This window comes from Physeter macrocephalus, chromosome 2 (assembly GCF_002837175.3).
Source record: "Physeter macrocephalus isolate SW-GA chromosome 2, ASM283717v5, whole genome shotgun sequence".
NCBI classification, from domain to species: domain Eukaryota; kingdom Metazoa; phylum Chordata; class Mammalia; order Artiodactyla; family Physeteridae; genus Physeter; species Physeter macrocephalus.
In genome coordinates this window covers 24,056,413-24,082,821 of record NC_041215.1, presented here as the reverse complement: position 1 = coordinate 24,082,821, position 26,409 = coordinate 24,056,413, and the positions used below count along the sequence as shown (strand labels likewise).

At 38.3% G+C, this 26,409-nt stretch overlaps 1 protein-coding gene across 8 annotated transcripts in view; it reads right to left on the bottom strand.

The window, feature by feature from the left end:
* Positions 1-26,409, bottom strand: part of NCKAP5 (NCK associated protein 5) — a 1,103,171-nt gene that overhangs the window by 587,842 nt on the left and 488,920 nt on the right. For all 8 annotated transcript variants that reach the window (XM_055087128.1, XM_024114998.3, XM_055087144.1 and 5 more), the window contains one exon: positions 9,818-9,881. In XM_055087128.1, coding sequence (XP_054943103.1) covers positions 9,818-9,881 — 64 coding nt within the window. The remainder of the gene's footprint in view (positions 1-9,817; positions 9,882-26,409) is intronic.

Sequence of the window (26,409 nt, the reverse complement as noted above, 5' to 3'; positions counted from 1 at the left end):
CAAGACGTTAATAATTGGGAAACTGGGTATGAGGCATACAGGAAATCTCTCTACTGTCTGTGCAGTTGTTTGGTAAATGTATAACTTTTCTCAAAAGAAAAGTTTAGCTTTTATTTTTTAAACAGTGAGTTGGGGATACTTGTTTCATTTTCTTTCAGCACCAATTTGTATAAAATATTATCTCCTTCACTACAGGTTTGGTTGAAACTCCTCTGTAAAATCATCAGAGCCTGGTAGCTTTCAGGGGAGGAGGGGGTTAAAAAACTTTTTATCATGAAACATTTTAAACATTTGTAAAAGTAGAAAAATGTATAATAAACAGTCAACTTCAACAGTTATCAAATATAGCCAATTTTGATTCATCTACACCTCCAGCTATTCTCCTCTTTCAGTATTATTTGAAGTAAACCCAGACATCACAGTACTTCACTGGCAAATATTTCTCTGTATATCTCTAAACAGTATGAACACTTTTGAAACACATGACCATAATATCAAGTTTATATCTATATACTGACAATAATTCTTAATGTCAATACCCAGGTTAGTGGTCACAGTCTAATTATCTTATAATTTTTATGCATATGTGGATAAATTAGTGTTGCTGAAAACTGCAATATTTTTTCATTTTGTACTTCATTGGTTTCTGTTTTTTATTTCATTATTTCTTTCCTCTTCTCTCTTTATGTTTATTATTCTTTATTGCTGCTTGAGTTGAATGATTAATTTAAAATCTTTTCTTTCCCTATTACATACATTTAAAGGTGTATATCTCACCATAAGTTTTGATTTAATTACACTGCCTAAGTTTGTGTAAATGGAGTGTTTTCATTTTCATTCAGCTTAAATATTTTAAATTTCTCTTATAATTTATTTGCTTAGAAGTGAATAAAATATATATATATATCAGAATCACTTTGCTGTACACATAAAACTAACACAATATTGTAAATCAACTGTACTTCAAAAAAATTTTTAAGCGAATAACAAAATATTTTATTAAAAATTTCCAAGTTATTCTGTTTTGAGGGGTTATTATTGATTTCTGGTATTACTGACTGTGAACAGAGATCATGAAAAGTATGACATTGATGTATTTGTGCAATAAGTATTTTAGAGTATAAATTTTATGAACGCAATGACTTCATTTTATTCTCTCTTGGATAAGCTGAACAGATAAATGAACAAAATAATATGCAGGGCCTATTTCCAAAATTTAGCACAAATACAGAAACATGTCCTGAAGTTTGGCACCTACCGTTCTAAACTCTTAGAAAGACATGTCTACTTGGCTTTTTAACTTATGAAGTTGGCTGTTGTGAACAAGAGAAAAACACCCCTGGTTCTATTTCCAGAGATGTATTATGGATATATTTCAGCTAATGATAAACACTGGGAATGGTGTGTTGTCCAAGATGCTTCTCTTCTTTGGATGATACTTTAAAATCAACTGCCATGACCGCTGCTAACATCAATATATTAACACAAGGAGACAAGTCTAAGCTTCCCATGAGACTATAACCAAGTTTTTCCCAAATTGATTGATTTACATACACTAATAACAAATGATCAGAAAGAGAAATTAAGAAAACAACCCAATTACATCAAAAATAATAAAATACCTAAGAACGAGTTTAACCAAATGTAACTCTAAGACAATGATGACAGAAATTGAAGAAAAACCAAATAAATGGAAAGACAGTCTGTGCTCATGGCTTGGAAGAGTTAATATTGTTAAAATGTACATACTACCCAAAGCAATCTACACATTCAATGCAATTTCCATCAAAATCCCAATGGTATTTTTCATAGAAATAGAACAAGCAATCCTAAAATATGTATGAAACCACAAAAAAAAATGTGAATAGCCAAAGCAATCTTGAGAAAGAAGAACAAAGCTGGACACATCATGCTTCCTGATTTCAAACGGTATTACAAAACTATAGTAATCAAAAAAGTATGGTGTTGGCATAAAAACAGACACATAGATCAATGGAACAGAACAGAGAGCCTAGAAATATAGCCACACATATATGGTCACTTAATCCATGACAAAGGAGGCAAGAATATACAATGAGGAAAAAACAGTCTCTTTAATAAATGGTGTTGGGAAAACTGGACAGTCACAAGCAAAAGAATGAAATTGGACCACTATCTGATACTATACACAAAAATTAACTCAAAATGGATTAAAGACTTGAACATAAGACATGAAAACATAAAACTCACAGAAGAAAACACAGGCAGTAAGCTGCTTGAGATCAATCTTGGTGATGATTTTTTGGATTTAACACCAAAAGCAAAGGCAACAAAAGGAAAAATAAATAAAGGGGACTACATCAAACTAAACAGCTTCTGCACAGCAAAGGAAACGATCAACAAAATTAAAAGGTAACCTACTAAATGGGAGAAAATATTTGCAATCATATATATGTTAAGGAGTTAACATGCAAAATATGTAAAGAACTCATATAAGTCAGCAGCAAAACAAACAAACAAACAAACAAACAATCCAATTCAGAAATAGGCAGAAAATCTGAATATAGGCATAGCTTGCTTTTTTGTGCTTACTTTACTGTGTTTCATATTTGTGTTTTTTACAAATTGAAGGTCTGTGGCAATCCTGTGTTGTCAGATTATGGTTAACATTTTTTAGCAGTAATGTATTTTTTAAATTAAGGTGTTTTTCTTTTTTTTTTTTTTTTTTTGGCGGTACACAGGCCTCTCACTGCTGCGGCCTCTCCTGTTGCGGAGCACAGGCTCCAGACGCGCAGGCCCAGCAGCCACGGCCCACGGGCCCAGCCGCTCCGCGGCATGTGGGATCCTCCCAGACCAGGGCACAAACGCGTGTCCCCTGCATTGGCAGGCGGACTCTCAACCACTGCGCCACCAGGGAAGCCCAAGGTATGTATTTTTTTAAATACATAATGCTATTGCACACTTAACAGACTACAGTGCAGTGTAAACATAACTTTTATATGCACTGGGAAACCAAACAATTCATGTGACTCACTTTATTGTGATATTCGCTTTTTTGCAATGGTCTGGAACCAAACCTACAATATCTCCAAGGGACGTCTATAGACCTTTTCCCAAAGAAGACATACAGCTGGGCAATGGGTACATGAAAAGGTACTTAATATAACTAATCACTAGGCAAATGCAAATCAAAATCACAATATGATATCATCTCATACCTGTTAGAATGACTATTAACAAAAAGACAAGAAATAAGTGTTGGCTAGGATGTGGAGAAAAGGGAAACCTTGTGTACTATCGATGGGAATGTAAATTGGTAAAGACTCTATGGAAAACGATATGGAGGTTTCTTAAAAAATTAAAAACAGAATTACCAGATGATCCAGCAATTCCACTTCTGCGTATTTAGCCAAAGGAAATAAAATCACTATCTTGAAAAGATATATGTACCTCCATGTTTGTTTCCACATTATTTACAATAGGTAAGACATGGAAATAATCTAAGTGTCCATTGATGGGTGAATGGATAAAGGAAATCTAGTATACAGTATATACAACGGAATATTATTCAGCCATAAAAAAGAAGGAAATGCTGCCATTTGCAACAATGGATGGACTTTGAGGGCATTATGCTAAGTGAAATAAGTGAGACTGAGAAAGACAAATAACACATGATCTCACTTAGATGTGGAATCTTAAAAAAAAAAAAAAAAGACAAACTCATAGATACAAAGACTGAGGCAGGGATAGGGGAGGGGTGGGCAAAGTGGGTAAAGGGGGTCAAATGGTACAAATTTCCAGTTATAAAATAAGTCCTGAGGATGTAATATATTGTATGATGACTATAGTTAATAATACTGTATTTTATATTTGAAAGTTGCTAAGAGAGTAGTAGATCTTAAAATTTCCCATCACAAGAAAAACAGTTTATAAGTGTGTGGCGAAGGATATTAGCTAGACCTACTGTGGTGATCATTTCGCAAAATACAGGTAGCCTCCGCTTTTTAAAAGTTTGCTTTGCACGACTTCACTTTTATGAAAGACCTACATTTGTACTTTTTTTCACTAACCAAAAGAAATCCAATGCATATTCTTACTATTACAAAAAAAGGTAATTGTGTCTTGCTTTACACCATTTCAGCTTACCAAAGGTTTCATAGGAATGCTCTCTTTTCAGATAGCAGGGGAAACCTGTATACATATATTGAACCATTATGTTGTATACCTCAAATTAATATAATGATAGATGTCAATTTTATCTCAAAAGGAAAAAAAGAAACAGAAAAATAGGTTAGTTCACCCTGTAATCCTAATCCTCCTTCTTTGACTACTAGCAGTTAGAAAATCAGTTGTACCACCCACTGTGCTTTTGTGAAACAAAACTAAACACCTGTCCCCAAGAAATCTAGCAGTAGGAATTGACATGTTTAGGTACTACAGCTTCAGGCCCCCTTACTTCTGGGTTTCCAAACTCTGAATCTCCCTTCTTGGCTGCCCTCTTGTCTATCAGAAGCCAGACAATACAGCTGTCCACACAGCTGTGCAGCAATGCCAAGAGGAAGGGCACACTGGGCAAAATCCTGAAAACTCACCAAGGCAATATCACCTGGGTTGTTTGCAATGTTCCTATTTCTACATGTGTCTCTTAAATTAAAAGAAATGATCTCTTCTTGTTTAAATAACAGTTATTTAACACTGTGACTTTTGCTTTCTACAAATGACTAAGAGGGAAAATAAACTCACATGCTGCACAGGGCAGGGAACGAACAAGTTAAAAATAAGACTAGGACTAAAGCTCTCAAACACTATGCAGATATTTGAAGAAGAGAACCCTGAAGTTAAATAGAGACCCACTGGAAACTGTGGGTCCACAGGCATGAAGTTTCTTTAATGTGTTTTCGTATCAGAGAATCCAGCTAACTCCAGTTATCACCACAGCTGGCTGTTCATACTGTGGCACTGAATGAATAAGATCTGGCGAGGGATTCTGCTGACCTAAGTTTGCCCCATCCTCCAGCAAGTATGTCACAGAGGGTCCAAGGATTCTGATCTCCCTACTTCCTCCAACTCTTCTCTGCTTTTTCTCAAATTCCTGACACAACTGTCAAATATCCTAATCTTTGACAGTTATTCCTTGGATGTTCTTGTGCAAAAAAACAAGAGGATATGGTTTTGAATTTAGCTGATGGTACAGTATGGTAACACCCAGCCAGTGTTTGAATATCCAGATGTAGGAAAAAAGGGAATCCTGCAACAGGTTAAATGGGGATACTATGCTTCCTTAGTGTCTTGAGATGAGTAATCAAAAAATGGATATTTTTCTTTTTCCCAAACAGAATGGGATGAAAAGGAACCATACAGTGTTGTTAACTTTGCATAACTAAACCAAACATTTAAAAAATTATGTTCAGTAGAATATTAGTGTTCTTGAGATACTAATAAAAAAACAAAGACAAACTCACAGTGGTAGAAGTGACATTCTTTAAAAAAATTTTAATATAAATGTAAAAAAAATAAACATATTAAGCCATTTTTCATGTCATTTTGAAATAGTCTCTGAGATACTCCTGTGTCATAAACACACATAAAAATACTTTTTAAAAAAAAATCCAAATACATATTTTTAACTCATGAACCCTGATTGCTATTCAATAAATAAAATTATCTTTTTAAGTTTGGATAAAAAAGGATAATCAGAAAGAATTCAGCCTATAAAATATTAAATAGACAAATTTCTAGTAATTAAAACAATTTAGGCTATTGTAAGAATAGACTAAATAAGGTTAATGGAAAAGAATAAGCCATCCAGTAATTGAGGCAGATTGATAGGGATTGAATTTGGAAGATGGTAAATGAGACAGTAAAGGTTAGATACTAGTTAATTTCCCAACACCATTTATTGAACAGTTAATTTAGGCAAACACTCATTTTGATCCCTACCTCACACCAATGTAATTCCACCTAGAATATGCAAAGATTTACATATAGAAAAATAAAAAGTATATGCATTCTAGAAGATACTGGGAATGAATATACTCTTGGGGTAGAAGGGGCCTTTTTTTACATATAACAAAGTTTAAGATGACATCAAAGTCTTACAGACAGAAAAAATCTTGCAGTAACTTGAGCCAGTGATAGAGAACACAAGCTGAAATACAATCTCCCAGAATAAAGAGAAACATGATCTTACAGCAGTTTGTGAAAAATAATGAAAGGTAAGTATGAAAACAATGGCAATAGTTATTTCGTGGAAGAACAAATAAAGCACAAAGAAACAAATAGGAAACGTATAATATACTCAAAGATAGCTTTCCCAAATAAAGACCTGAGTTAACAGAACAAAAGCACAGACAGAATTGTTAAAAACCCATAAAGGAATGTGTCCAAGGTCATATAGCTAACTACTGATGGAGCTGGACTTTGAATCCAGACCTGCCTCATTCCCAAATCCATATTCTTTCTTATTTCCACATGTGTCAATCAGCCAGCAAAAAAGAAATCTTTCTACATGCAATGCAGTACCCTGAACTGAATCCTAAATCAGAAAGGGGACATTATTGCAAAAACTGGTGAAATTCCAAAAAAATCTGGAACTTAGTTAATAGTTATGTGCCAATGGTAATTTCTCAGTTTCTATAATTACACAATAGTTACGTAAGTACTAACACTAGAAACCTGGTTAAAGAGTATGCAGGTGTGCGACTTCATGGAAGTCTAAAATTGTTCCAAAATAAACAGTGTGTTAAAAAAATAAAAGAAATCTCTCAAAAATGATGCCTTGGGTACTACCTTAAAAACTTATAAGTAGAAAGATTTATTGCATAGTCAAATTTTTAAAAGGCCATGTTTTGCATTAAAGACTTTGATTATAACAGGTTCACTGATGATTGTTAAAATAATTATCTGCTTCAATTATATAGCATTTTGAAAATACTTACATAACTTTTTCCACACATACCATTTTTCCTTTCATGTGGATAAAACAGCATACTGTAAATATTATTCTTTAAAAGCATAAGGTGATCTGGTTGTGATGAACTGCTTTCCATTTCTGCTAAAAACGTGACAAAAGTTCTGGGCTCATAACAGCAGGAATTAAATTTAGAGGCTTAATAGAACTGCCTGATTGTAGGAGCTGTCAGATACTGAAAGAATCAGGCCTTCAGAAATAAATGAATCCTAGGAGCAGAAAAGCTGAAGCATATAATTAAGTTGAAAATGCGGGGTGGGGGATGACCAGGTAAGGAAAGAGGGGAAAACCTACCAAGAAGGAGGGAGAAAAAAGCAAAATAAAGGACATGAATAAAAATCAAGGCTTAGGTGTCTCTAAAGAATTGAGATGTGATCAATTACGGAACTGGGGGAAACAGTCGTATGAACAGTAGTAAATCAGATGGCATCCGGGCACTCACTAAAAGCCTTCCAGTGGATCCTGTCACTCGGCACAAGCCAGAGATCTCCGGGGACCTTGATAACATACCCCTCTGCCCCCACCACTTCTCTGAATTATCTGCTACTGTTCAGCCTCTCCCTCATGCCCTCCAGCCATCCTGTTCCTCAGGCAGGCAATCCGGGCCTTGGAACTTGCTCCCCGCCCCACCAGGAATGCTAACACCCCGCTGGAACTGTCCTCAGGGTTCACTCCTTCTCCTCCTCAACGTTCCTCTAATACTAACTTTTCAGTGATTTACTACTAAGAACACTCACACTGACCCCCTAGCATCCCACCTTCCCCTACCCTGATCTTATTTTCTCATAGCTGCCTCCACCATCTGACGGTAATTCCATCAAACATCTGTCTCCCCAATGACTAGAATGTAAGCTCTCAGATGTTCGCCTGTTTTTTCCACTGATGCTTCCCCCATGCCTAGAATAGTGCTGGGTAGGGTTAGGGTTAGGTGCTCCATAACTTATTTGTTAAATCAGTCAATACATAAATGTGATTTTTCATTAACATTATTTAAAGATGAGTAACAAAACACTGGTAACTTTTCCAAAGTTGGTTTTTGAGCAACCAGAGTCACTTTTTGTTTGCCGGTGTTTTCTGGGTATTTTCTACACTGAACAATAACTTCTATAATGTTTTTGTTTTTTGTTTTTTTTTGCGGTAAGCGGGCCTCTCACTGCTGTGGCCTCTCCCGCTGCGGAGCACAGGCTCTGGACGCGCAGGCCCAGCGGCCACGGCTCACGGGCCCAGCCGCTCCGCGGCACGTGGGATCCTCCCGGACCGGGGCACGAACCCATGTCCCCTGCATCGGCAGGCGGACTCTCAACCACTGCGCCACCGGGGAAGCCCTCTATAATGTTTTAAAAGGGGGTTTCGTTTAATGAAAAACTCGACAGTTATCTGTCTGAGATGATTTTAACTGAGGCTCATTCAATGTCAGAATCAGAAAGATACATTCTTTAGGGGCCTGTTAAATAACATTTAGTTATTACCAGAAAAATCTTCCCATTATAAAAACTTTACATGAACAAACGCTCATTCGCAGGACTGCGAATCATACAATCCCAACTTCCTCATTTTAAGGATGAAGAAACAGACCTAGAAAAGCTGTCACTTCTTCACCTTCACTTTGAACATAGGTGATGAAGGGTTGAACAGGAGCTAGCTAGCCTGCACAAAGATGGAAACATTACAGAATGGCCTAGCTCAGAAACATTTTGCAATGCAGTAAAAGTCCAGATTGAACATTTTCAGTTCGCCATTTAACTAAACCTTCATTTTCTTCAACTTATTCCCATGTCATTGCTCAAAGATGCTTGCGAGCAGCTTCATCGTATTGTTGGAACAGTCAAGATTCTCTTTGCCTTGAGATCACTAGCAGAGCAAACGACACGATCACCAAGTATTTTAGCATGCTCAAGGGCCACGGAACCTTCCAGAATCCACTCAACATTCAACCTCTTGTTCCAGCCCTCTGCCTTCCCTCTTGAGAGAAGTTCAAGGCCAGCTTATTTTACAAATTTCTTACACTTTTCAGCAGATGAATTGTCAATTAACTCTCATGAAATCAAATGGAAGCAGCTTTCAGGGTCTGAAAATGTGTGGCTTCTCTTCTCAAAAAAGCAATAGCTGAAAAGTTGCATGCGTGCCATTGTTTTGTTATACGTTTGGAAAAAATCTGATGTCATATTTTTTTCTCAGAGATAGCAGCAGCAGTTAACCCACACAAGTCCATTCCCCAGGTCCCCCGACAGCCATCTCTGATACTAGAGGGGCTCACAGGCAGATACTTTGGCAAAGAAAGTCTACAAAATGAAGTTGCTACAGCCCAGAACAACCATATTGATTTTTAGTACAATGCAAAACACAAGGAAACATCAGTTTCCTAAATGGCACACACTGAAATGGACAGGGAGATTACACCACAAAGAGTGGAGAGAAGGAAGACGATAAAAGACAATTACATTAGCAAACAGCTGAGTGTTCTTTTAGGCTGTTTATTTTTCAGGTTCGAAGAACTGAGAGGCTTGAATTAAGTTGCACTCTCCTTATCTGAAAAACCTGAGCGCACTCCTTTACCGACACTGTGCTCACAGCTGGAAGCCTGGGCATCCAGTAGACCTTCAGAAAATAAAGCCGTACAACACTTTGAACATTTGAACATCCTCCTTAAAGCTCAAAGAGTTCTTTTTCCCAATTAATATTTCCCGCTCTCTCAGCAAATGGCAGATCTGTTTAAACTGCATTATAAACATATTATTTACCAATACAGCATTCAGTTTGCTACAAGCAAATATTTTCCTTTGAAATCCTTAACGAGACAAAAATGCCTTTCAAGCCAGAGACTTCGGAAGGGAGGTTGGGAATCAGGACAGACCAGCTGGGACTTACCATGGCCCCCTCACTTCTTCTTTGGGCAACTTCTCTCTGCAGTCGGGCCACAGCCAACTTCTCCCTGGAGAAGCAAAAGCACATGATTAGCTGACCATCCTTCTCAAGGCAGAGGTACACTGGCCTGGCTTCAAAACATTCTTCTGAGGTCTCCAGAGGAATCCCTTCCTTGGTTTAGCTCACTTCCTCCACTAAACTTTCTATAAATATTTAAAGTGATTGGTCATGAGTGCATTGTTTTCACTGTGTGTCATAAAAGAGATCTTTTGCCTTGGATTTTATAATAGCCAGATGAACGCTCCATGCCAACTCAAAGGTTCATATATCATTTGTAAATAAATTTTCTGTGGCTAAAATATTTCAGTTGTTCCTTCTGTATCAATTTTGCTCATAAATAGTTTTCATTATTCTTATTTATTTTGTTGCCCTGTGCTGATACTGAATTTAATAAAGCAAACAAAATGTAACTCTGTACCATTCTTGAAATAAAAATAGAAAATCCTTTGCTGGCTTGCTACATAACAGGCATGGGGCTGAGCATTTTACCTGATCTCATATGAGCCTGAAAACAACCCTATAATAGGTTTCATTATCCCCATTTCATAGATGTGGAAACTGAGGCTAAGAGAGGCTAAATAACATATGGAGCCCCCAGCTGGTAAGTAGTAATATTACAATCAAACTTTAGGTTCTCCTTAGTTCAAAACCTAAATAAAAATTCTGCATGTCATTTTTCAGGGTCTAGGAAATATGAAAATATGGAATTGAAAGTCAAATTATTTAGGTATTCTTTAGTTCACAACAGGGTTCATTTTGTGTCCTTTATAATTGCAATTCTCATTTCACTTACAAAAAAACTCTAATATTCACCAAAATTTTAAGACTACTTTTGTAAAGGGACAGATACCTTCATTTTGGCCAGCTTTTCAATTATTCTTAAAATAGTTGAGAGACGAAGTAGGTATAAGTGAACTCTTCCAGAAATTCTCAAATCTTAGTTCTAGCAAGAATTTTCTCTGAAATCCTCTACCGCTATCGAGGTGTGAAGCTATTTCATCCCTCAGCCCTCCCTCTACACAGGATTCAGCTACATGCAAACAGAGAGGAAGCAACCTGAATCCCAGAGGAGGGAGAGGATTTCTCCCCTTCTAACTGCTTGTGTCTTTGAAATGCCCAAGACTATCAAGAAGGCATGTACTGGGTTGGCCAAAAAGTTCGTTTGGGTTTTTGAGTAAGGTGTTACACAAAACTCGAACGAACTTTTTGGCCAAGCCAATATTTTAGTTTGGTTAAAGTGGAGTAGCTTTCTAGTAGGAATAGTTCTCTCTCTGAAAAAACACCTAAAGACAGACTAGAAGGAGGAAAACTAGAATCAGGAGACTTTTGGGGTATACAAGTTTTGGGAGCCTAGAGCAGGACCTGTGCTTATACCCTATGAGAGGGGCAAAAAGGTAAGCAGGAAGAAGCCAGAGAGAGATGGGGTCACGTGCCTCTTTTTGAAGTAAGTAAGGCAGAGAGCCTACACGTGTTCTCTGACACAAGTCCCGATGAGCAGATGAAAAGACGGAGGGAAGAGAAGAACGCGACACACTTCTTCTGGCTTAATATGAAAATTAAACACATGGTAAATACTCATGAGGACAAAAAAAAAAATAGAGAAGATAACACTTTATATTCTATGACTCAGTAAGTCCACTCTGAGGTATAAACTCAACAGAAACTCATATATATGTTCACTAAAAGGCATGTACTAGAATGTTTATAGGAGGACTACTTGTAATAACCTTAAACTGAAAATGCACACACCCATTAACAGTAGGATGGATAAACCTGAACATAGTTATGCATTGAAATACCATAAACTACTGAGAAGGAATAATCAAGACCTCATCACGATACCACTGAGTGAAATAAGCAAATGCAGAATAGTATATATTTTATGATCTCATTTATGCAAGTTCAAAGATGGCATAACTCCTACCTAGTTTGATAAGGTGAGAAAAAGAAATTAAAGACACAAATAACAAAAAGGAAGAGGTAAAATTGTTTATGTTCACAGATGACATAATTTTCTAACCAGAAAATCCTAAGGAATTTACAAAACAACCATACACCTAATAATTTAGCAAAGTCACAGGATACGAGTCAACATACAAAAATCTATTATGTTTTTATGTATTAGCATCACACAATTGGAAAATTAAGCTTAAAGAATCTGTAATAACATAAAATACTTAGGGAATAAATGTAATAAAAGACTTAAACTGCTACATAGGAACCACAAAACACTGCTTAGAACAATTAAAGGAGATTTTATACATACACATAAACACACACACACACACACACACCACATTCATGGATTGAAAGGTTTACTATTACACTGCCAAAATTCTTACCAAAATAATCTATAAATTATTTCTCACTGGGATGTATAACTCCATGAAACTAAATAAAGAGAACCCAGAAGCTACTCTGGTACTAAGGATGATAATTAAGTTAATGTAACAATACCTGAACTCATTGTTTTCTCTGTATACTGAATACGGAGACATTTAACTTCTAGTCTAAACTCTAATCCACATTGTCTTATATTTTCCTTGACTGTTTATTTAGTATATCTTTTCCTCTAAATAAGCCCATAAGTTCCTCCTTGACCACAAGGGTGGCAGCCAAAATTGCTGATTGATGCATTTTTGCACGTGGTCAGTTGTGGTGTAGTTGGTGTAGTGTGGTGTAGCTGTGGTATAGCACTGTACCAGCTGCTGCCCTGAATGCTGAGATCACATTTAGTCCATCTCTATAACACCTACTAAGGGCCATTTAGTAGAAACAAAATAAGTGTTTGTGATTTGCTGAGTGAGGAATCAGACACAGAATCTAATACCAATTTGCCTAGCATGATAGAATTTCTAATAGCTACCAATTTGCATTTATGAGTACACAACACACACACACGCATACACAATGATTCCCACAGGGCACCTTCTGGTTCTAGTTGGCCACAAAAGCTTTTTACACACATTTTAAAATTATGATAAGCACAGCTTCCATGGACTACCAGGTAAATATCTGAGTAAGCATCAACAAAGTAACTTCCTATATAAGAACGTTGAATGAGGGGATAATAGTACAGCAGTTCTCGTATATTTGGGCCACAGGACCGCTTTGCATTCTGAAAAGTTACTGAGGACTCAAAAGAGCTCGTTTACATGGGTTATAGCTACCGATGTTGACCAAAAGACTTTCTGTTCAAGTAGGTTACGTTCATAGATATTTACCATACATAAATGAAAACAGGTAGTTTTTAAAAATATTTACCTATAAATTCGTTAAAAATTAATAAGCCCATGGTAACATAAGTAAAACGTTTTTAGGAAAAATATTATATTCCAAAACAAGAATAAATTTCATAAGAAGAGTGACACTGCTTTAAAATTTTGCAAACATATCTTTAACATCTGGCTTAACAGAAGATAGCTGGATTCTCATATCTGCTTCCGCATTCAACTTGTTGTGAGAGCACGTCATATAGCTTCTAGAAAACTCCACTACACACCCACGAAAGAATGTGAGTAAAAAAAGGCAAACGCTAGCTTATGAAAATAATTTGACGTTGTGGATCTCTTAAAAGGGTCTTGGAAGCACCCAGTGTCCCAGGCCCACACTTTGAGAACTTCGCCCCGAAGACAGATACAGAACTAGAAATGGAAGAACGTTCTGGAAAATTTCCTGGAATCATCATTTCTGATCGCTGAACCTTCAGAGAAAGATTTAATATATATATATACCAATAGCCTACTAATTTTTTAGAAGAGCAGTTTAGCACAAAGAAGACATCTCTAGAAACAGAACAAGAGTCTATCTTATCACTATCGTCCTACTAAATGATAAAAATAATCCTAATACAGTGTAAAGGTTAGAAACATCGCTATTTTATCCCTAAAATAGATTTCCTTGACCACACTATTAGGAAATATCCCATGGTATATAGGTGCTGGTCAAATCTTATTCAGTTCAATTTGAAAGAAAACTCCAATGGTTTTAGCCATTACATAGTTTTTAAGAAGGAAAATATTAATAAATCATAAAATTTTGTAGTCTGCCCACACATTTTATTTTTTGGCCTTCAATAAAGTCTGAATGAACCAACATAGAAAACCAACATCTCAGAAGTGGTAGCACATTAGCCACTTGCTTTGGTGAAACAGAGAGTAAAATAGGTAAAACTAGAAACGTCCACTTTACTTTTGACCTACCGCCACGTGAGCAGAGACATGCCCAACCTCAAACAGCCATGTGGAAATGTGTGACACACACGTGGAGCATCTCAGAGTAGTCTGGATCACAGGAAAGATAATCCCCAACCCTAACCCTGCTCTCTGGTCAGCCTAATTTACAAATCGGAAAATCGCTTTAGTCTACTTTATGGGGTCTACTCTCATTCAAAGCAGCCTGGTGGTGAAGGACAATTTGCATGACCAACAAATACAAATGCCTCTTTAGGTCCGTGCTCTGTAATTGTTCTAAGTCATTTATTCAGGAAATGCAACATATATAATGTCATGGAGCAAAGACTTCTAAGCATTCCGAATAACAGCCCAGGGTTTTCTACAGGGTGGGTGGGCAAGACCAGTGCCAGTTAAGTTCCACTACAGGAAGGGTATACCACAATTTTAGGTAGTAGGAGCTATTTTATGTAGCAGGCCTCTGAATCATATTTCCTTTGAAAAGAGGGTTTCAAGGCGAAAACACACCAAAAAGGTTCTTTCTTGAGGTTCAATACTTTGTATCTCCCAAAACTTTCAAGTTTTTGGTATCCCATGTGTGTGCAGTTTATGTCAGCAGGAGTTTTTCTTAGTAGGAATTGTATTTTTTTGTGTATGAAAGAAGAATTGTCATTCTTTATTAAAATTAAGGAAGTAATGGAGTTGTTGAAGGGGTGAAATTACCTACGATCAGATTCTTAGGATTTCCAGATGTTAATATTTCTGGGCTCAAATTATGAACTTAAAGTATTAAAAATAAATGGGTCTTTTTTTTTTTTTTTTTTTTTACAGTAATCTCATCTGCCCTTGGGTTTAGTAGTCCCTTGGCAAGCCATATCTTCAAACCCCCATGGTCCCAATATAAGTGTGAAACCAACTGGGACCATCATCTTTTTTATGCAAATTCGGGGTTCTTAAAAACAGCTTTGTGTAAAAAATAAGGAATCCTTGCCTTGCATGCTACCCAAGGCAAATTAAACACACTCCTAAATACTTGTGCTCCTATTTGAAGGTCTTCGCTCATCTGCTAAAAACTGACACCTGTGCTTTTGCAATACGTCTCTGTTTTGTTATGTGTTTGTAGCAAAGCCAGTGGCTCATTATGAAGGGGATACTGACTTTATGATTGCAAAACAAATGCCCAGAGATATTTTATCAAGAGCTGTGTAACCTAACTTACAGAACGGGGAAAAAAGAAGGATATAAAGAATAAACACACAATAAAACAAAAGTGATGACAACACTTACTTCTCATTCAGTTAAATGCAAAGAGACTCTTTCCCTCCAAGAAGGATGAAACAGAGCTACATTTTTATTCAGTTTTACGCACAAATGGCGAATTAGTCCCAGGTTTCTAAATCCTTCAGTGCAGCCGCAGACAATCTCAACTAAAGATCATAATAAACAACAACAAAGTTATTTATGTGAACCGTGGATCTTCAGAATACCACAGATACATCTGCAAGTTAAGCCCATGGAAAGACTGCCTGCAATGATACCCACAGGATGCTGGCATTTGTAAAAGCCAGACAAGACCTGCAAGGTTTGGATGCTTAGAAAAATGTTTCCCAAGGGGTAAGCAGCTTTCGAAGGGGGACTGTATTCAGTTTGTGATGTGTGGAGACTTCCGACTTCAGGGCACCGAACAGCCATCTGTTGCAGGAGTGGGGAAGGCGGGCCTGTATGGAGACAAATCAGTGTTCCGTTGCCATTTTCAAGGAAGCCCTGCACCCATCCTGAATGGGTAAGGATGACGCCACTGTGCAGCCCTGCTCTCCACCAGGCAGATGGTACCCCCGTGAGGCTGCCCGGGAGGAAGGGCCGCACTGGCACTCAGTGTGAGCGTGGAGAATTACTTCTCCTCATTGTGAGTCTCATCACCCCAAACTGCTCTACACGCACAACGCGTTTGAAGGGTGCAGATTGCCAGCTCATCTGTACAATTTCTACTTGACTCTTCTGGAAAAATAAAGCAAAACAACTAAGCACGCTCACATATGTATTTAAAAAGGAAAAAAAAAACATTATGGGGCATCTTACAAACCCAAAGTCAATTTCCTTTACTGTGGGAAAGAGACTGGGATATTAAAGAATCTTCTAATATCCCCCCCCAAACTGGACCTTCATGTTAGTTTTGGTCGTTAGGTTAAGCTCCTATATTCTAAAGTACTTAAAACTCAGTCATTTTTATGTATTATATAATAGATACATCTATCTCTATTTTAATTTATTTGGAATATTCTGCTGATAATATACAGCAATCCAATGATGATGGAAATTCTAATTCATTCAGAAAACACTTAAAGTGAGTTCCATGAGCTTACGCGAGGCCTGGCCCAGTACTAGGCACTGGGAAATAAAGAGAAATACGATGGTTCTAAATTCAGAGAGCTTAGGGTCTAACAGACAGAAAGCATACCTAGGCACACCTGTGTCATACGATGCACTAAGCATAACATGAGTGCTGGGTATTCAAAGTTGTATTCAAAGCCAGCTTTTAAAATAAATGTTAGGTAATGATTTTACCAAAAAATAGAAATTAAACTGCCTTTAAATGGGAAGGTGCATTCTCCTATTTCTAAGAAAGTTATTTTTCAAATTTCATGCTTTTTAGCAACAAGTCATATAGAAAAACAGGTCTGTTTCCACAAGTCTTTTAATTATAGAGAATCTCTATTATAGGTCTTGATTCCACTATTCCCTAAATTCCTTAAGGTTGGCAGGTGATGGTATTGGACTTCCGTTCAGTTCCAAGTTCTGCCCCTTTGGGTCATGGTTTTATCCAGGTCACTTTTCACAGACACTAGACCGACTTCTTCAGCCTTTTCCATTCCAATACATCATATCACAATTTTAAAAGATAAGAGTAATGGTTAATATTTATTGAACAGTTAGTATGTCAAGCACGGTTCTAGATACATGAGATATTTAAACCTCCAACAATCCCATGAGGTAGGTATTACTGTCATCTCCAGGACACACAGCAATGCTTCTCAAACTTTTTCAGAACCTTTTTACACCCTGAAAAAAAAAATCTTTGAGAACTCCAAAGAGCTTTTGTTTATGTGGGCTATATCTATCAATGTTTACGGTATTCAAAATGAAAACCAAGACTCTAAATATATATTAATTTACATATATTTATATATAGTAAAATACAAATACTATATATATTAATTTATTTGAAATAACAATAATAATTCCATTACAGGTAAACAACATACAATTATGAAATACAACTATAGATTCCAAAACAAAAATTAGTAACAAGAATGGCAGTGTTTTATAGTTTTGCTAACGTCTTTAATGTCTGGCTAACAAAAATGACATCTGGATTCCCATATCTACTTCTGTACCCAGGATGTTGCAATGTTAACATGTTGAAAAGCCTCTGGCAAACCACTGTATGCCCATGAGAGTGAAAAAGACAAATAACATCTTAGTACTCTTAGAAAAACAGTTTTGACCTCTGAATTCTTGAAAAAGTCATAGGGCCCCTGAAGCCCCCCGTCCACAGTCTGAGCACTGCTGATGTACAGTGACACCTATCTTCCACGGGGAAACTGAGGCTCAAGTAGGCTGGGAAGCATGCCCACTGTGCCTTAGCTGTTAAATTTAAATACAACCATGCATGTTTTTCCAAATCTTCAAAATAGATGAATACTTATTTAGTTAAAATCTCATTTGCTAGAACTTGTGCCTTTGTATTTATCATCACCTATTAACCACTGCCTCTACTGCTAGAGAAGGAATCATCAATTGAAACAGGCTGGGACCTGGGACCTGGGACCCTTTGCTACAATGCTGGCACCTGGACAAACATCTTGTCCAGCAAAAAAATACAAAGAAACTAAAAGGGACTAAAAATGTGTGCATGCGCAGATAGGGCAAATTATGGACAACAAGAGACCAAAAAACCCAACTGCCACTTCTGAAGAGCCAGGAGCAAAAGGAGGGCACTGGGCATGCCCCCTGCACACAGCACCACCAAAGGGGTGGGCAGACCACCTAAGACCCCCGCTCCAGCCCGACCCCTGGACACACCCCTACCCTCACCCCACATAAGGATCCAGCTTGCCCCTCCCTCAGGGAGCGAACAAGGGAACTTGTTGTTTGTTCTCGCTCCCCCCCTGCTGCAGCAGGGGCCCCAATAAAGCCTTGCCTGCATTTCCTGTCTGGCCTCCGATCAATTTCTATTGACTAAGGAGGCAAGAACCCTGGTCGGTAACACCATAATGCAAGAAATAATGGGGGTGTCCAAGGACGAAACATCCTTGACCCTTTCAATAGCAATCAATGGGAAAACCACTGATCTAACTTTTCAAGGACACACTGACGTCCAAGTCCTATGAGCCTACATTTCCAGCCGAGTAGAAGAAAAATACGAATGAAATTCCTAATATAAACCTATGCTCAGGCGCACGTTCTGTTTCAATGAACACCACCCCCTCCCCATATTTCTTCCCTACAAAGATCTCACCAAATGCCCAAGAGGAAATGAGATAAATGGTTTACTCTCATTTACACCTTGGGGCAGAGGGTCACACTCTAAAATCTTAGAGAAAAGTTTCAATAAATCATCAGCCTTCCCCATTTCTGAGTGGGTCCCAAGAATAAGAGCATGGTGGCGACCCGGTGTGAGTGTGTGTGAAGAGAGCAGGTCTGCTGCCCCCAGAGGCCTAGAACCATTCTCCGCATACACGGGCATCCTGGGGAGGTGCCGGCCACGGAGGCAGGACAATGCCGAGTGCCAGGTGCGCCTGTGGAGTGGGCAGATGGGGAGATAGGGGGCAACAGCCCCTGAGTAATGGTTAAATTAATTAGCCTTTCCAAAGCAGATCATTAAATTACTCATCCACTCAGATATTCAGGGCAAGAACAGATTTAGAGAAAGTTTGGGAGCTACAACCCAGATGAAAGAAACTTGCATACAACTTTTTCCGATGCATAATGTCAGTGTTGGCCCCAACACTTATAAATACCAAAAATCACCCTCTTATTCCATACTTTATTAACATCCACAATGCATAAAAGTCAGGAAGTTGAGAGTGGTTCTAAACTGGTGACATTAAACGATTTGGGTCAGCAAAAACTAAGGCGGCAGGACTCGGGGCAGCCGGCACCCACACTGACTGCGGGAAAGAGAGGAAGTGTAATAACAGTGCACTGTGCTGACTAACTGATTCCCTTCCCACCAAGCAAACAAACAAACAAACAAACGAACAAAAAAACCAGAAACTTTTTTTAGAGAATACAGTATATTGGAATACAGAGATCATTAGTAAAAAACACACACTCTAATTTCAGTCGCCTGCCTTTCTGAAGGTCTTCTGTCCACATCCTGCTCCTCATGGAGCTTTCTAAAGATTTCTAAAATTCTTCTCCAATTTTCTAAATTTCTGGAGAATTTTCTAAAAGTTCTCGAAATCTGATGCCATGTAAGTGTTCTAGAACTTGAAAAAGAATAGATACATGTATATGTACCACTGAATCCATTTGCTGTACACCTGAAACTAACACAACATTGTTAATCAACTAGACTCCAATATAAAATAAAAATTTAAAACCAATTGTTCTATAATGAATGTTCTTCCACTCTCAAAAATGGTGTCTCAGATGACATCCACGTTTTCATTTAGTGCTTCAACTGATTCATCCGTACAGCCACTTGTGTCACCCACTGTATCCTAATTGCTTCCCTGTTTCTCAACCCTACTGGGCTATAAGACTCAGACGGCCAGGACTTCATGCTCTTTGTGTGTCTGAGGCACAAACCACATCCTCATTGAATGAAAGATCGTGATTCAGGGCCAAGCCAGCCTCATGGACTTGAGGCAAGATCACAGGCTGCCTTTATCTGTGTTGAGTATCAGAGGTTAGTCCCATGCCCCACCAGAGCTTAACAAAACGTGCCAATAAGACCCACTCCTACCAACGCACTTGTAGCGTTCTGCACACGTTAGAGGTACCATGTACTCTTGTTAGCAAATAAATAAACCAGTGAAGAAATAAACTTGTCTTTCTGGGGATTCTCCCCTTTATTTCTCCTTAGAACTATTAGCTTTCACTAGAATCATACGTGCTTTAATCTCAACATTTTTTATAAACACAGGGTCTAGTAACTTTATTGAACACAATACTGAGTTCAAAGAACCCCATTTTCTTCTCTTTTCTTTGTCTGGGGCAGAAGGAAATCCCCCAAATCTCCTACCTAATGTGCTTCTAAAATACACACTGCAACAAAAAATTCCCCCAACTTCCATATAGGAAATTTGAGTCTTAACTCTTGCGGTAACTTCTTCCTTCAGTGTAAAGCCAGTTCAAGGACTTCAGAAAAAATTTCCTTGAGATATACCTTTCTAAGAATCATTGAAGAACTACCTAATTCTTTCAACTTAATTTTCACTTCTGAAAAGCCTAGATGCTTGAATGAGGAATCCTTATGTTCCCATGTTTTCTAAGAAACATGAATTTCTTACGTTCTCACGTTCTATACCCATAATTCTCCTTTTAACATTAACATTCCACTAAAAAGACACATCTAGGTTTGTTTTACGTCTGGCAAATAAGAAAAAAACTGAAAAACAAAAGAATTTCATTAATAGTGTTTGATTTCCCTCCATCCATTTTGGTAACATTCAAAAGTAACGGGCGATATGTCGTTTAATACGGAAAGAGACTTCTCAGGGAAAAGAAAACACGCGCTAACCATCTCCTAAGGAGCACTGCATACCTGTGGGTGTGTGAGACAACAGCCTTCATGTTACAATTAATTTGGGTTTCCACGGCTTTCAATTATCAATGGCCCTGAAATCTCATTCTGTCTCTATTTTCATGAAGGTCCCAAGATAGTATCTGCGAGGAGATTCAAGCCATCTGTCTAGGCTGAGAAAAACAAGGCTTATGAGATCCTAAAGGAAGAAGCTGAAGGAGGTAATGAAGACCCTGGTAAGGCTGCAGCACAGGATAGTTTATCCCCTAAGTCCTCCTTCTTCATTTGTGGAATGAGCAACACATACAAGCTAAATTCTGCTCAACAACATCGTGGCTTTTAGGGTGGATTAGCAATGCCATAAATTCATCCCACAAGCACCACGCTGCCTACTATGTCGGGGGCACTTTGCTAGGCTCTGGGGAAGACACAATGACAAGTTAAGGCCTAATCCCTGTAGTCACGAAGCATCATGTCTTAGAAAACAGACAATGTGTCTACATCCAGTGTTGTGAGTTGAACTGTGTCCCCCTAAAAATGTGAATGACTTCCCATGTTGAAGTCCCAGAACATGACCTCATTGGGGTCAATGTCTTTACGGTAATCAAGTTAAAATGAGGTCATTAGAATGAGCCCTAATGTCCACTATGACTGAAGCCCTTAAAAGAGAGGGTAAATTTGAAGATAGGTACAGAGAGAATTACATGGGAAGATGAAGGAGGAGATTGGAAAGATTCTTCTATAAATCAAGCAATGCCAAAGATTGCCAGCAAGCCAGAAGCTAGGCAAAGTGCATGGAGCAGACACTCCTCAAGCCCTTAGAAGGAAGCAACCCTGCCAACACCTCGATATTAGACCCCTAGCCTCCAGTACTATGAGACAATAAATTTCTGTTATTTAAGCCACCCAGTTTGCGGTACTTTGTTAGGGCAACCCTAGCAAAGGAATACATTCAGATGTACTTCTATTTTAACATAAACTCTATCAATTATATGTGTTTGGACATAATCCCTCTCTCTACATACAAATATACATACACGTAGCTTGGTAAAATATAATGGGTGCCCCAGGCAAGTGTCATATAGTTTCAGGAGAAGGAGTATTTAAATGCTTCTGACCAAGAGAATCAAGGAAGTCTTTATAGAGGAAATGGCAGTCACATTTCAGACAAGCTAAGAGCCATAGTAAGTCAGAAGGCAAAAAGTCAGAAGGAATTTATGACTGTAGAACTATAAAATATTTACTGCAAAGTTGTTCTTGTTGTTTTTCATCTAAGAAACTCACCCCTTTTCCATGCCACTTCTCAAGAAAGGTCAAGAAGTCTGTATGAATGACTCAAGTGGCACACTTCATAGCTAAACCTCCACAAGTACACATTAACTTAGCCACAAAGATATTTTTAGTACTTTCATCTTCATCTTCTTTTTACTAAGGCTACGGTGATGTCTAGTATAAGATAAAGTGCTGTCTTCCTGCTCTATTTTAAGACTATTGACTTAGTTGGTCTTCCAGACTGGGGGTGGTTTGCAAAACAGACTTACTCTGGCTGCCACCTTCTGGTTTGTAAATATGCTTAACTCGCTCTCTGACTGCTGCCCTTGTTACAGGGATGTGCACTGGTCACTAGCAAGTAACAAGGAGTTAGAGGGGTCACCTGTGGTCCCGGAACTGGTCTGTCTAGAGACAGAATGACAGAATCCATGACCAGGCTCTCCATAACTCAGGTCTCTCCCAATAAGCCATTATCAAGCCTTAGAAACACTTTTTAAAAGCCAACAATGGGAAACTTTAGAGGGAAACAGAAGACACTGATGAGAAAACAGAACCTGGTGTCTAAGAGATGAGAAATGAATGAAAACCAATCCGTGAAATAATTTCATAGATGGGACACCGGGTAAGACCCTAACGGGAAGGAAAAAAATTCTCAGATATACGACCACATAGGATACTCTCAACAGAAGTAAAACTGTTTTAGAAAACAGGAAAACAACTCATATGCAAACAACAGCAGATGTTTTTGGAGACTAATAATAGCACAACAAGCAGGCAACAAAATTAATTCTGTCAAAACAGGTTACTGTAAACTTTCAGTTTATAGGTAATTAAACCTAAGCATTTAAATTGCCTGTTTTATCATCACAGTGAGAGAGAGGAAATTTTTTAAAAAATGAAGGCATCTTTTGTATCTTAAAACAAGAGAGGGGAAAGTCAAGTAGTGACTGAGTGGTTCAAAATTTTAAAAAGGCCATTTTCTGAAGGATGGCAGGCACCCACCACCTTCAAGGCAGAAGGTGGGTGAAGAAGTCAACAGTCATTTTTTAACAAATTTTGATTACATTTAAGAAAGAGGATAATAAGAGTCATAATGGCAACAATTAACACTCACATTGTGATTACATCCCAAGCACATTACAGTTAGTTAGTAACTCATTTCATCTTCATCCTAACCATAAGGTGGGCACTATGATTATCGCCATTTTACGGATAAGGAAAACAAGGCACAGAGAGATTATGTATCTGCCCGAAGGTCTTGGGGGTAGTGATTGATGATGTCAGGATTTGGGGGCAGGCACCCTTGGTCCCAAAGCCCCATTCTCATCTTAACGCTGTGCTATCCATTGACTTCTAGCTGAAGTTACACTTTTTAATGGTGCGTTGTTGTTCAGTCATATGGACACTAAGAGATCTGTGTGACTTTCATAAGAAGCTCTCAAAATCCATTTTCATTCCCTTTGAGACTCAAGCAACTGAAGAAGCGGAACAGAGGTGTGGTTAATAGAACAGACTCCGGAATCAGACTGCAGGAGTTCAGAATCCCAGCTCATCCACTGACCAGCTTATTGACCTACGGGAAGTTACCTACCCTCTGTGTGATCGAATGTGCTATCATTTACAAATACAAATTGCCCCTTTCTATGGGAGGATTTTACTTCCCCACCCCACTGATATCAGGCTTGGCATGAGACTTGCTCTGACCAATGAAATGTGAGTGAAAGGAACATGTGTAACTTTGGGGCAGAAACCTGAAGAGCCAGGACAAAATCGGCCATATTATCTTTCTCATTATGATCAGCAAAGTTTGAGAAAGAGGCTGGCCTGGGTCCCGGAGTGAGGATGCCTTGGAGTCAAGCAGCAGACCCACCACTGACTTCTGATGGACTAAGAAATATATCACTGTACTCTTCACTCACTGTAATTCGGGGGCTGCTTGTCACATGACATACTGCCTCTCTTGTCTCCTCTCTGTGCCTCAGTGTCCTACCTGCTTCTAGGGTTGTTGCAGGAATTAACGAGTTATGTTTATAAAGCATGTAGAACAGTGGCTGGCGCTTGATAAGCTCTATGGACGTGTTCATTCTTTTAATTATATTCATCTATAAATGGTGGGAGATAGGTATTGGTGAGCCAGATACTCACATGAAAAGAACACGAGAGAAAAGACTGCTAGAGGAAACACTGCCAGTACTAATCAAATCCAGTGCTTTTCTGACTCTCAGATTCTTTCAGCTCAGCCCTTATGGTTATACTGGTTGCCCTTGGGGCTTTTTGCAAACTTCTCCTTCTCTTCATTGCTTCCAGTAATCTTATCCATTTATTGACAATTCAGGACGTTAATATTAGTGACCCAAAGTTTCCAGACAGTTTTCCTGCTGCAAAATCTAGTCAGTTACTTTGGCCATGAAGATTTCTCCTCCATGTCCCTCCGCTATCTTTTCTGGAAATAGAGTTGAGCCCCAGTTTTCCCGTCCATGGAACACAATTTGAGTGAGATCATAGCAGCTGCCCTTTCTTTGTTTCTAAGGGTGAAGGATTAGATAACTTTGACAAGTTTCTTTGTTCCATGAGTTTTGACTGGCTTTAGTTTGCTAACGTACAGCGTTCTGTGGAAAAGCTCTCGTTTCACAATTAATGTTCCACACAACTTGCTTTCAGGGGATGGCGCTGCCAACAGCTCCAGAGGTTGTGATAAGCAGATACCGAGACCTCTTACGCCCGCGAGGACGCTCCCGTGAGGCTCCCTCTCATGCATCTTAGAAATCACAGGCCACTAAAGTGGTGGCCCAAAGAGATCTTTGACAGCACCACCCTCGTTTCTGAGAGGAGGAAATGGAGCCTCAAAGAGGCTGACTACCTTGTCGAGAAAAATTACAGTCCGTTGAAGAGCAAAACCCGATAGACCAGAGTCATTATCGGTGGGAATCATGGATACTGTGCTCTTTCTAGGGCTAATAGTGCTTCAAAGAAAAACACCTGGTGACAGGACTACATCTGGACAGACTAAAAAACGTGTTAAGCACCCAATTAACAAATTCATTCCCTCCATTTTACTGAGCGTCTTAATGGGTTTTAATCTGACCCATTCACAAAAGCCAAAGAGCTCACTAAGAAAGATACAGTAACAGAGCCCCATTTAACTATGCTCCTACCTGAAGGAAGTTGGTAGGATAGAGTCAGTATCAGGGCTCAACTAAATTAAGATGTAAAACAGAAATCAAGTCATTTATTACATCAAAGAGCTTTGTTTGGCAGTTACTTACTAGATAAGTAACTCACCAGCTATTTTCTCTGAAATAATAGTGATTAGAATGCCTATCATATCCAACAAAAAAACTGCAACGGGCAATACACAGGATCAATCTTCAGAAAATAAAACACACCAAAGGTAGCTATAGCTGCTTTTGACTGTCTTGGTAGCAAATAAAAGCGAAAGTTATTTCTAGCATTCGTCATTTTAATGATTTCTAAATTTGCTTCTCCAAAAGAAATGTACTGGAGATTAATATATTTTACATGAAAACAAATAGAATGTGTAAATTACTAAGGGGTTTACTTCCTTGTTTTGATTCTAGCCACTTTCCCAAGCCCTAAAAAGACATTCACTCAAGTTTTGTGTGGCTTCTGTGAAATCACCTCCTCTATAACTAAATAGGTAAAGAAAGAATGTACTTTTTTAGTGGATAATGGTAAACCTGAGATTTGTAGCTAAAAACATTCTTGATCACAAACACTTTGTTGTTTTCTTTGCTCCTTGGCTACATTCTCACTTCTAAAAGACATAAGTGAGAACAAAACAAAGAGAAAAGGATTCTGTAGGCACCCACATCCAAGAAAGGCTCAGTAGTCGAAAGTCACAATAAAAACAGATCAACATAGATGGGAATTCCATTAAAGAAGGACAAAATATCTGCTTTGGGGAAGGGCTCAATCCATTTTTTAAAAAAAATTTACTGAGAAACAAAAGTCCGGAGCTGTAATACATTCTTAAGATCAAAGGCAGAAATAACAAGCAATGTCCGAGTTAGTGCAAAAGAAAAGCAAACCTAGCAACAGACAGACTTTCTTGCACATGGAGAATGTCTTTAGTATAATACAGTAAGTCTGTTGTATGTGACACCTTGCTAAATTACAGAAACAGAAACATTGTCACAAAAGAAAAGGGAGAAAGGAAGGAAATTCACAAAACAGTGCCCACAAAAGATGGATAAGAACGTTTTAAGAGAATACTGCATTGATTAAAGGGAAGCAAGGAAAACAAGATAGCTGCATCTATCTGGCTCACCCCCTACTGCACATGCCCTATTGTATTGTTTCCTTTGGCACTAACTACAAGA